At 45.8% G+C, this 12,475-nt stretch overlaps 1 protein-coding gene across 1 annotated transcript; it reads right to left on the bottom strand.

Annotated features, from left to right (window-relative positions):
* Positions 1-3,577: 3,577 nt before the first annotated feature.
* On the bottom strand, positions 3,578-11,393 carry LOC121323581 (calpain-10-like). Its single transcript, XM_041264719.1, has 13 exons — positions 11,248-11,393; positions 10,262-10,474; positions 9,956-10,087; positions 9,489-9,685; positions 8,887-9,110; positions 8,373-8,514; positions 7,923-8,089; positions 7,333-7,592; positions 7,048-7,250; positions 6,571-6,826; positions 6,216-6,415; positions 5,605-5,650; positions 3,578-4,687 (listed from the first exon to the last, which is right to left on the bottom strand). The coding sequence occupies exons 2-13, from the start codon at positions 10,397-10,399 to the stop codon at positions 4,658-4,660; spliced, it is 1,995 nt and encodes a 664-aa protein (XP_041120653.1). The 5' UTR covers positions 10,400-10,474; positions 11,248-11,393; the 3' UTR covers positions 3,578-4,657.
* Positions 11,394-12,475: the final 1,082 nt, after the last annotated feature.

Below are 12,475 nucleotides of genomic sequence, written 5' to 3'. Positions count from 1 at the left end.
ATGGTTCTTTGCTTGTGATGCTGGTTTGAAGCAAGGACAGAACTGAGTTCTACTACCCTGGATTTGGCATGAAGCTCGTTTCTGTATTTATAGTCCCACTTGGCTCCCACAGTGCCTGCTGATGCACTGCAAGTGCTCGACCTAATTGGTCCACACCCTCACCCCCTGGGAGAAGGATCCTGACTTCAGGATTGAGTGCAGCCTTTATCCCGTTACAATGGACAGATCCAGCTGGCTGGCATGGAAACGAGGGATGTTTGGGGAAGGGGGGATGAAAAGGAAAGTTAGTGAACAAAGAGGAATCGAAGACGGAGAGCAGCGACTTGAGAACAGAAGGCAAGCTTCATCCTCTGTGATCTACTTTACAGGTCACATTTCACTTGCAGCTGGTTGGAAGGATTTAAAGGTAAACTGTTTCTTACAATGCAATTGATCTATATTGATTTTAAAGTGCATAGTAGTTGTGGTGATGTTAACGCAATGCTGCTCTGTTCTCAGGAATGATGCAGTGATGAAACTGCAGGGAGACACAGCATCTTTGAGAGAGTAAAACAAATGTTCAGTGTAACCACTAAATTACTGAATAACTGCATAGCATCGTTCATTGCAGACAGGGTGTAACATTCCAATGTAATACACTGTAGAACAGGCTGGACGATGATACAAAGAATGCTCTTTTATTTGTGCACATGGGCCTCATCATTCCAGAGCTGGCACTTGCTAAACCAACATCACAAGCAAAATGCAATGTCCGTTTTCAATATTATTAATATATTAAGTTAGACTTTGATAGTCGCAATTGTATATCTTTCACTGAACAGGTCTTACCAACTACTATGTATGAACCAGGGGTGCTCACCATTATAACCTAGTTTATGAAGACAAGGCACGTTTCACCCAGTGGGGTCTTGAGGTCTTGGAATCTGAGCTCAGCACTGCACTCCACCCTCATAAACACACAACAGAGGCTGTCCTTTACCACAGCACTGCATTAGCACACCTGTAAAACTATCTGACCAGATCCTAGCCTAACTGCAACGCTGAACCCACGCACAGGGACACACACACACACAGACACAGACTTGCAAAGGTTCCTATATTTGTGGTGACTTTTCATTGGCTCTCCCTCTTTCAGATACATCATGCCTGTATCTGCTCTCTTCCTCTGACACGTCATGCCTGTGTCTGCTCTTCCTCTCACACACATCATGCCTGTCTGCTGTCTCTTTCAGATGTCATGCCTGTGTCTGCTGCTTGAATATTGTGTGCAGTTCTGGTCACCTCGCTATAAAAAAGATATTGCTGCTCTAGAAAGAGTGCAAAGAAGAGCGACCAGAATTATTCCGGGCTTAAAGGGCATGTCATATGCAGACAGGCTGAAAGAATTGAATCTGTTCAGTCTTGAACAAAGAAGACTACGTGGCGACCTAATTCAAGCATTCAAAATTCTAAAAGGTATTGACAGTGTCGACCCAAGGGACTTTTTCAGCCTGAAAAAAGAAACAAGGACCAGGGGTCACAAATGGAGATTAGACAAAGGGGCATTCAGAACAGAAAATAGGAGGCACTTTTTTACACAGAGAATTGTGAGGGTCTGGAATCAACTCCCCAGTAATGTTGTTGAAGCTGACACCCTGGGGTCCTTCAAGAAGTTGCTTGATGAGATTCTGGGATCAATAAGCTACTAACAACCAAACGAGCAAGATGGGCCGAATGGCCTCCTCTCATTTGTAAACTTTCTTATGTTCTTATGTCTCTCTCAGACACGTCATGCCTGTGTCTGCTGTCTCTGACACGTCATGCCTGTGTCTGCTCTCTCTCTCTCCCTTTCAGACACGTCATGCCTGTGTCTGCTCTCCTGTGGTCCCGCTCGCTCCAGCTCTCTCTGAGGATACAACAGAATGGCGCAGGTCTTCCTGTTCGAGAGGCTCCTGAGAGCTGATGCGTTCTTTCTGGGCTGCTGCCTGACGGAAATGCAAGCGTTCACTCTGGACCACCAACTCATCGGGACGGTGCGTCAGAAGTAAGGGACGGGTGATTGGTGTCTGTGTGCAATACCTATTTATCTATATAGATCTTACAGCGCTCCCTTGTTATAAGGTGGCTCCCTTTATATTGTGGAACAGCTAATGTCGTTACAACAGTGTGGTATGTGCAGGCTCCACTCACTGCTGGAACTGCCTTCTGCATTTCAACTGGATCCTCATATTCAGACCTTACACATAAACAAATAAATGATTGTTAGAAGCATGAGAAAATGGGCAACTATCTTTATCTTTACACCAAAATCTAAGTGTGCCCTTCCACTGACTCCTTCATGTTCACCTGTTGCAGATGGAGCATGTTTACCCCCCTCATGGAGCTCAGTGACTCAGACGGGACATCCAATATCAGGATTCAGGGCCCCTGTCGCTGCCCCTGTCTACTCCAGCCAGGAGTTTCAGGTACTGAAGCCCCTCCTGTATTCATGGAATATTCACACATTTATTTTCAATACATTTTGTTTTACAATATAATTTTATTACTTGTGTCTTATGACCGGTAAACAAAGAGTCTCACAGACTGATTTGCATTGATTTCTAATGGATCACACTGGTGTAGTTTTATTCTGTTGGTTGTACTCTTAGTATACTTAGTTCTATTTCTACTTTCAATACTCTGTCTGCCTCTTCACTGATAACAAGATCAATATTCAAAGAATTTCTTGGGCAAAAAAGAAAACAAAAAGGGCCCTGACTAATCTGTTCACTTCCTCTGCTAATACTTTTCTAAGCGTTTCTGAAAGTAGTCTGTGCTTCTCTACCTGTGCAGTTTAAAAGAGGCACTGTGCTCACTGAACTACACAACAAGGTAGGCACTAGTACTGGCAGAGGTAACAACAGAGTGGGAAGCCGTTAATACCGGTACACACATTGAACTGGTATTTTCCAGTATTCAAATGCATCATACATGCACTGTGTGCAAAGCAGTGTGGGTAAGAATACTATGGCAGTATACCTCCTCCTTCAGCACCCAGTGTCATACACACTTCACCTCCTCCCTCAGTACCCAGTGTCATACACACCTCATCTCCTCCCTCACAAGCCAGTGACACACACACCTCACCTCCTCCCTCACAAGCCAGTGTCACACACACCTCACCTCCTCCCTCACAAGCCAGTGTCACACACACCTCTCCTCCTCCCTCACAAGCCAGTGTCACACACACCTCACCTCCTCCCTCACAAGCCACTGTCACACACACCTCACCTCCTCCTTCAGCACCCAGTGTCACACACACCTCACCTCCTCCCTCACAAGCCAGTGACACACACACCTCACCTCCTCCCTCAGCACCCAGTGTCACACACCTCACCTCCTCCCTCACAAGCCAGTGACACACACACCTCACCTCCTCCCTCACAAGCCAGTGACACACACACACCTCACCTCCTCCCTCACAACCCAGTGACACACACACACCTCACCTCCTCCCTCACAAGCCAGTGACACACACACCTCACCTCCTCCCTCAGTACCCAGTGTCACACACACCTCACCTCCTCCCTCAGTACCCAGTGTCACACACCTCACCTCCTCCCTCAGTACCCAGTGTCACACACCTCACCTCCTCCCTCAGTACCCAGTGTTACACACGCACATCTCACCTCACCTCCTACCTCAGCACCCAGTGACACCCACCTCACCTCCTACCTCAGCACCCAGTGACACAACACACACCTCACCTCCTCCCTCAGCACCGTCACACACAAGCAGGCGTTTCTAGCTGGTTCAGTATCAGTACAGTAGGCTAAGCTACCAATTCAATGTCCAGAGGAAAAGCAGCATGGATTTTCAGTTAAAATGCCTCTGGAGGGATTTAAAAGAAACCTCCCACACAAAGTCCACACAGAAAACCAGCCACAGCTTGCTCTGCATTTCTATCATTTCACCCAGAGGTTTTTATAAATATATTTTCTTAAATAATGTGAACTAGAAAAAGGCACAAATAAAACAATCTAAAATACATCAGACAAGCTTATTTTAGCTTGCCTTGTTTTAACTTGTAAACTGTGTGCAACTGAATTGTAGGAATGCAAATAAGACTTCCATTGCATAACAGTTTAATGAGACACACCTGAGCTTGTTACCTACAGCATATACTGGGGCTAATCAAACGGACATATTAAAACAGCTGAGAGAGAGAGAGAATGAGAATGGACAGTCTTGACCAAACAGTTCTGCTACAGTCGCACGTAAATTTCAGCATGATCATCCAGTTACACATGGGAATTTCCCACTGAACCATGTCACTTTCCCCATCAATGTGTGCAGGGCCAAAACACAACAGCTTTATCTGTTTGAAGTTTTGGGTTGGGCTCTTTGGTTCTCCTCTGTACGTCCTAGGAAAACTTCAAAGCACCCTAGGAACTCTCTCCAGAGTTAGGGGAGGAAGGGATTGTTTTCGTTTCAGCCTCTTCAAATCAATGCTGTTTGTTTACACCGCCGAGTCACGTCGCCTCAGATTAGTGCCAGGGGAATGGAAGGGCTGTGATGTGAAAATTTCAGGCAGCACCAGTGGAAAATAAAGGCTCCCGGTCGCTCTTCTGCTGTGACCTGCTCTGACCCTTTCATTGGCGGCCTAATGCTGAGCTGACGTCACCACGGCTTCTCATCCCTAGCTCCGCATCACCGAGATGTAGGAAACCTGCCCAGAGGGGTGAGAGACAGGGGGCACAGTACAGCTTTAAAGCAAACACTCTCTCAGCTGTGAAGCCTTGCTCAAACACTTTGAATGGGACTGCATGGAAACGGCCAACTACAGTACATAGAAATCATTCTGTAAACATCAAACATTTGTTTATGATAGTCTATGCAATCTACTGTATGTAAAATGTCAGTTTTTTTTAAATGCACAATAATGAATGTGGAAAGCAGAAAATGAGAGACAACCCTAAGGACCAGGCTGCATGCGGTGCAGGGTGCATGCTAGCTGAGAGACATGTCAGCCCTAAGGACCAGGCTGCATGAGGTGCAGAGTGCATGTCAGCCCTAAGGACCAGGCTGTATGCGGTGCAGGGTGCATGCTAGCTGAGAGACATGTCAGCCCTAAGGACCAGGCTGCATGCAAGCTACAGCACCGGCAGCTCTGATTAACCCTGCCTAAGATCTACTCATTTTATCAACAGTAATCATTTAAATGACAACAGCACTCCAAAACATCACTCTTAAGTGCTGTCATTCTGAATATTAATAAAACTTAAATCTCTCCTAACCCTACAAACCCCCCTCCTAAATGCCCGTTCAGTGCTCTCCCTGGAACTTGTATTTAGCTCAGCTGGTTTGGGTTGAGGAGGCACAGGGATGTCAAGGATAGAAGAGCTTGGTATCTCCATCCAGCTGCATGTCGGAATCAGAGCAGAAAACAAATTGCAGCTCATGCATTCTAACTTTCTATCGTCGGAACATTACCAAGGGATGTTCTCCTTTCAAAACAATAGTTCAATATTTAAAAAATATGCCCCACATTGACTGCTTGTATGATGCAGACTGACCCCTGAATGATAAGCGATGATCGTTACACTCCCGTTCTCATAGACTATGCAGGCTGATGGAAGAACCTACCTCTTGTAAGATTCGTCCCAGATTCTCTCTGCTTCTCACTGGTTTTCTAAAACAGCAAAAAATATATATTTATTCCTCAGGATGAGTAAATGCAAATTCATTATATTATAGAATATCCATCTTTTTATTTGACGATTGAAAGTTTATTGAAATCCGTAACATTGCTATTTGTATTGGCCAGTTCAGCACCACACCTTTTGCACAACATTCTAAAATAATGTCAGTAAAAGAAAGAATTACTTAATGAAAAGGTTTACAGGTATTTGTTCCATTACAAAAATTCTAATGATCTGCTTCCACAAACTAAATCTGCATTCATAACTGAAGCATCAGTGAACCCTAGTGACATCCAGGTGTAACGACTGCACTCCTGTGTGTATGTCAGCCACTCTTCCACAGAACTGGATCTATCAGGACCAATGGGAGTCAGCACAACAATACCAGGAAGGCACTGCTTTACAGGGCTTATGTTAAAGAAAGTCATACAAGCAAAACTGCCTGTACCAGCCATGAACTAACATACCCAACCCCGTTCTTGATGGATATTCAATGGGATTGTTACTGCTTTAACAATTTTACAAATCTGAACAGAGACCACCTTATTTTGGTACCTGTCTATTTTGGTTGATATGGTGACTGTGAAGCATCCTTCGCAGTCAGGCTGGTATGTGGAGGGAACAATGATGTATCTTCCTGGAGACAGGGAGCACCACATGCTCACTTCCTGTGTGTAGCAATGAGGGACACAGCTGGCCTGAGGCTCCTGATCCTGCAAAGATTCCTGATCCTGGTCTTCAGTGCCTCCTAGGACCTGGAACACAACATTCCCATATACAGTTTAAACCACAAATGAAAGAATTAAACTTTTTGAATAAATATAAAAGATCCTAAAAAAACTGGACATTTTCAGCGAAACACGTTTAGAATAAACCCTGAGTACAACGGAGCGTTGGGTGCTGCTCTTACCTGGTAGATATGGAAGCCAATGGCCTGGCATTCCCCAGGCGGGCAGTGCTGGCGCAGGGTGATCCTGGCGTTGGGGTGCCCTGGCTCCGAAGCGATGGTGAGGGGCAGGCGTGGGTTCAACAGGTGGGTGGGGAAGTTCCTGCTGCCCCCTGTGCTCTCGCCTCTGAGCCACTTCCCCTCCAAGCTGCTGGTCTCCCACTCTCCGTCACTGAGGCTGCCCATCGGGGTCACTGGAGAGGGCGGAGGCTTCACTACACTGTGGGAGAGAAACTACTGCCCCTAAATGTATAATTCACACAAACTCAATATGGCAGCCATATGAGATTGGCAGTCAACCCCTGCTAATATAAAGTCTGTCTCTCAAATTGTTTCTGACATATATTTGAAATAGACTGCAGATTAACTGTAACAGGACAGCATGTAGAAGGACACCCAAAGGATTACAGAGAGATGCTATCTGAGGTGCTGCAGCCCTACCTGAGCGAGACTTTCCCAGCTGAGAAGACACGCAGCAGGAATCTGGCCTCCACATCCTGCAGGAAGGTGCTGGGGATGACAAGGTAATATCCGGGGGAGAGATGGCAGTGCAGGGTGACCTCGCGGTCGTAGGCGTGGCAGTGTGTGAACACACAAGGGGTCTTACTCAGGGTCTTCTGCAGGTTCAGACACCTTTTCTCCACCTGGGACACCAATCAATACCACTGACATTACATCTGCTGCTTTCAGCTTTGTACTGGTAATGAGTGCAGGTGAGGAGCCTACCTTCCATATATGCAGCCCTATTGCTTGACAGTGCTGGTGCTGCTCAGTACTGCCCCCTGGCTGCCTCCCCTCGACCTTGCAATTCTCACTGGAGCCCGAGACACACTGCTGGAGCACAGAGACCAGCACCTCCCCAGCCTCACACACACGCAGCCAGAACTTGGGGTTGCTGACATAACTGCTGTTGTTACGGCAACCTCCGGCAGAGTGACCTTTGACCCAGGACCCATGCACCTGCTGGCTGTGGGTTAGCACCTTCCCTGCAAACAATTCATGGTAAGAGGACAACAATAAACACTTATGGTACAGAAGTGGAAAGACCTTGGATTTGTACAGGACTCAATGCATTCAGTAACCTGGGGTAGAAATTTAAAAGGGAAATGGAATGCTTGGCCAGAAATGTACAAATCAATGGACTGGGTTGTTTAATGCACTTAGAATACTGCAATGTTTTCTGGTTGGGGTTGGGGTCATAGTGGTTTTCGTACAGAATGGTAAACTATGAAAGAATGTAGTAAACAAACAAGAACATTACATTTCACAGTAAGACTGACAATGAGATAGAGACACTGCAGTTTTCAGGTGCCTACCTGTATGAAGGCTTCGAAGGTGTCCGTTATCATCGATTGGATAACCCACAGTGACCTCATCAAACTCCTTGAAAAACTCTTCTTCCTCTACCCAGAATTCATCCTCCTCTGTGTGAGACAGCAGATGAGCGGCAGAGTCAGGCTCCAGCCGACCCCAGCCCTGCCCACTGCAGAAAACAACCAGAGCAAACAGGGCTTTAGCACTGCACTGCCATGGGTGACATGATGCCATTCCTGACCTTCTGTTGGGGTTTGAATAAAAAGATATGATTTACAGCCAGATGTTTCCTTCTACTTTTCCCTGTTGTACAAGATGCCAAATGAACTTTGCAGTCAGTTCCTGTGTCCCCTGTTTATTTACACTTATTTTTCACTAGTCCAAAGTTCCACTGAATGCAGACTCCTCTCATTCCCTTCCCCTCCCCTCCCCTCCCCTGTCCACTGACTGACCTGGCCCCAAAGGGCCCCCCCTGGCAGCGCCGGCCCCAGGGATTGCGGATCCGCAGCAGCCGGGCCCTGTGGCCCCCCATCAGCTTCACATCAACCCACTCCATCACACTGTAGGCATGGTATTCCCCCAGCTCACTGGCACCTGGAACACAAAGAGAGACCAGTCCTTTCACCTTCAAACCCAATTCAGAACTGAAACACAACTGCCACTGGTATCCCTCCTTCTGATCCCGACCAGTTTGACAAGTGAAAGTCACGGCAGAAAAAAAATAAAAATTGATTGCAACAGCCCCTTCTGGCACTACCTACCTGCTAGATACCATACAACTACAACGACTTCTACTAGTCCCACAGCTCTTACCAATGAGCTACATCTGTCTTTCATGCCCAACAGCCTGCACCCTGCTTGATCTGTGCTTGTTTACTGCATTTTCACTTCACTTAACAGCAGTAATTATTTCTGTGTGGTATTAACACAACTGCCTCCCCTTTTCACCCTCTCCACAGCACTTACCTCCAGGGGAGCTGTGAACGGAGCAGCTCATTACACATCCATCCTTCACGTCCACCAGGCTGTCCAGCGCCAGCTTCTCTGGGACCAGGCTGTTCCCATTCACCCACTCCTCCTTCTCCTTGCTGCAATCCTTCAGGCTCCACCTCTCCGCCAGCCCTCCTGTGAGGTCAACGAGTGCCTCTGCGACCTGCCCTGCCCATAGCCTCTCGTACGAGCCACGCAGCCTGCAAAACAATCCCACAAGCGTCAGCGGGTCTCACAAGAGCCACAGAGCCTGCAAAACAATCCCACAAGCGTCAGCGGGTCTCACACGAGCCACAGAGCCTGCAAAACAATCCCACAAGCGTGAGCGGGAACAGTTCATCCTCCTTGAAGTGTCTTCTTTTGAGTATGTTCAGTCAATATTCTAAACACATGTTATCCTTTATAAAAATATAATATCCTGGTGTTATCCATTAAGGATATCTCCAAATCTGTCATCAAAAAAGAATGGTGCTCTGCTCCATGTTACAAAGACAAGTTTCAAGAATCCCCCTAACACAGGTGGGGAGATAAAGGGTGTTTCTCCTTCGAACCCAGATCAAGTGCTGCTCTTCACTTACTTGGCATACGCCTTTTCCAGCAGTGAGACCCAGAACACGCTGCTGGACCGGCAGTGAGAGAAGCACAGCCTGTGTGCAATGCAGGGTAAGCGATCGTCCACCTCCACCTCCACCCAGCAGCCAAACTGCCAGAACCGGAAGCAGAACCGGCCGCTATAGCCCTGGTCTCCCCACTCTGCCTGGCCTGGCGGGAACACCTGCAACACCACATCAGTCATACTGCAGCATTTACATGCACTCTTATGATATACTGCTACACTGTTGTACTATATTATGAAAAGTTTCAACAAAACAATCACAAATGGAAAAGCTGAATTAACAGAGTTAACATAATTAAAATATTCCATAGCCTGCTCCCCCAATCTCTTCAGGCCATACAGTTTTATTTGTGGAATTGTATTAATACTGTCCTGTATTACTGTATGGGACCCACAACAATAAATTATGACTGTAATGGGGGGTCCTACCTTGTCCAGCAAGTGTCTGTTCTTTTCCAGCATGGTGCAGGCACACAGGAACCAGCAGTCTCCCAGAATCCCCTGCTTCACATGGCTCTCTTGAGGAATCGGAGAAAATAGTCTCGGGGACTCGCACTGTTCCTAGATATATACATATTAAAAAAAATATATAAGTGTATTAATGTTATATTTATATAACTCACCACCAAACAGTTTCATTATATTGTGAAATTAAGTATCAAAGAAAACAAGCTGCCAGGAACGAGCTCTCAATCCAGTTACACACGGTTTGTTTTCTTCCCAGCTCATCCTCACCTGTGGGCGCAGCCAGGAGATCTGACTCCGGAATTCCGAAATGGGAGTGGAGTAGCATGAAAAGAGGGACGAGTTCTCTGCAGGAAAACCAGGATCTTGGAATAAAGCTCCCTCCTCGTGCTCCCTCCTCCGCTCCATTCCTATTCTGCCTCTCTCCTTCTCTGCCCCTGTCCTTCAATCACACCACTGCACTGCCTCATAGTCCTGTAATTTCTGAAAAATTCAAATCATTCAAGTTGTGATACATTAGGTGCCCTCTGTGAAACAGACTGGTGATTAATTTGTTCACATCCACCCTTTAAACTAAAGTCGACCTCCTATACTAGTAGCAATCTGACCTGCAGCTACATTTCACATGTTAGGTTAGGTAAGTGTAGAACATTTACTAGAATCTCTCTCCAGGAGGCTAAATTAAACCTAAAGAACCTGCCGTACTCGGTCTGGACAGCAAGGTCCCAGGCGTCAACATAACCTGAGCGCTATTACAGACAGTATCTAGACAGGAGTCGCACTCAGTACTTGAATAGATAATGTGTTCGGCTCAAATATTTTGGAAGGACGGTATATTTATAAATAAACATTTGCAAAAACTGATGTATTATGCTCTTCAATCCTTAAACTACATTTATCAGGTTGGGTAGATACTGTCGCTAACCTGACGAGATTAATCTAAGCATCTCTGCAGCCGACAGCAAGGTAAATGCCTGGGAGCCCAAAACAAGGAACTGAAAGACCAATGACTACTAGCCGATACAGAAGTAACGGGATTTCTAGTATTAGACTCTTTCTAGCAAAGCTTTATTTTCACATGTAAATAAACGTTCTGCTTTTACAATCCATATATCTCTATTTCCTCAGTTTTACGAACATGATAATGTACCTAGTATTGTTGTCGACTGTCTAGGATATAAGTGGACCTACAGTCTCCATTATTCTTTACGTTTAAGCATCACCGCATGCAAAGTAAAATATACCATAAAAAATACCATTTTCAATTCCCATCTGAAGCTTTTTATCCAAGAGGCAGTTTGTTTTGTAAGACGGTCTCTGCCGAGGCGTGCAAACTCCTCCCCGGAACCTCCGCCACTCGAGTGCCGAGGATTCTCCTCCCGGCCCTTCCTTCCTGGACAGATAGAGTAGCAGCGAAAAATATTCACACGTTGGTCTATGGGGGGGGGGGGGGGGGGGGGGAGGCAGGCGTGTCCCACCGTGCATTGATCCAAAGCACACAGGTGTATAAGAATATTTTCTTATTTATATTTAGTTTTCGCAAACGAAAAGTGATGACGCTTCCTGCAAACATCATACACTGACAACCGTCTGACTGTATTTATTACTAACTACAACAAGTGCGACAAGGACATCTTTTTAAAAAAAAAATCGGTGCCTTCATTTTAAACGTTTTTATTGCTTGGAGATCTTGAAAATTTGCACCAGAAACTTATGGTTTTTACGAATTCAATGGGTACTTTAATAATGAATAAATAACACAATATATTAAATATAGGCCTATTTTAAGAGATCATAGTGTTTATTAGAATCACCCCCTTTCAGGACCTCAAAAGTCTCTTCTTAACATGTAAGTGGAAATGTAAAGAGGCACGTTATCGAAAAGGCCGCCACAGCCAAACTGATGCTAGCTTAAAATAATTAAGACACATTATTCATAGTCAGCCATACATTTTGAACTTTACTGGTCTTATAAAAACTTGTATCACTCATCTGAGAATACCACACTGACAACACAGCATCCTGTGAGACACTGACAATGGATTAGAGAGGTGACCAGAGTAGGTACGTCAGAGGATACCTGTATTTTCTGTAAACAGAGCGGAAATAGAGAACGTTTCTGATGCCACCATGTATGGGACAGCTTGCCTGCACAGCTGTGAGGTAGTGAGTATTATGTGCAGTCACAGCTGTGAGGTAGTGAGTATTATGTGTAGTCACAGCTGTGAGGTAGTGAGTATTATGTGTAGTCACAGCTGTGAGGTAGTGAGTATTATGTGCAGTCACAGCTGTGAGGTAGTGAGTATTATGTGTAGTCACAGCTGTGAGGTAGTGAGTATTATGTGAGTCACAGCTGTGAGGTAGTGAGTATTATGTGTAGTCACAGCTGTGAGGTAGTGAGTATTATGTGCAGTCACAGCTGTGAGGTAGTGAGTATTATGTGTGGTGACAGCTGTGGGGTAGTGAGTATTATGCGTGGTGTTT

The sequence above is a fragment of the Polyodon spathula genome, chromosome 11 (assembly GCF_017654505.1).
Source record: "Polyodon spathula isolate WHYD16114869_AA chromosome 11, ASM1765450v1, whole genome shotgun sequence".
NCBI lineage: Eukaryota > Metazoa > Chordata > Actinopteri > Acipenseriformes > Polyodontidae > Polyodon > Polyodon spathula.
This window is presented reverse-complemented; position numbering and strand designations above follow the sequence as displayed.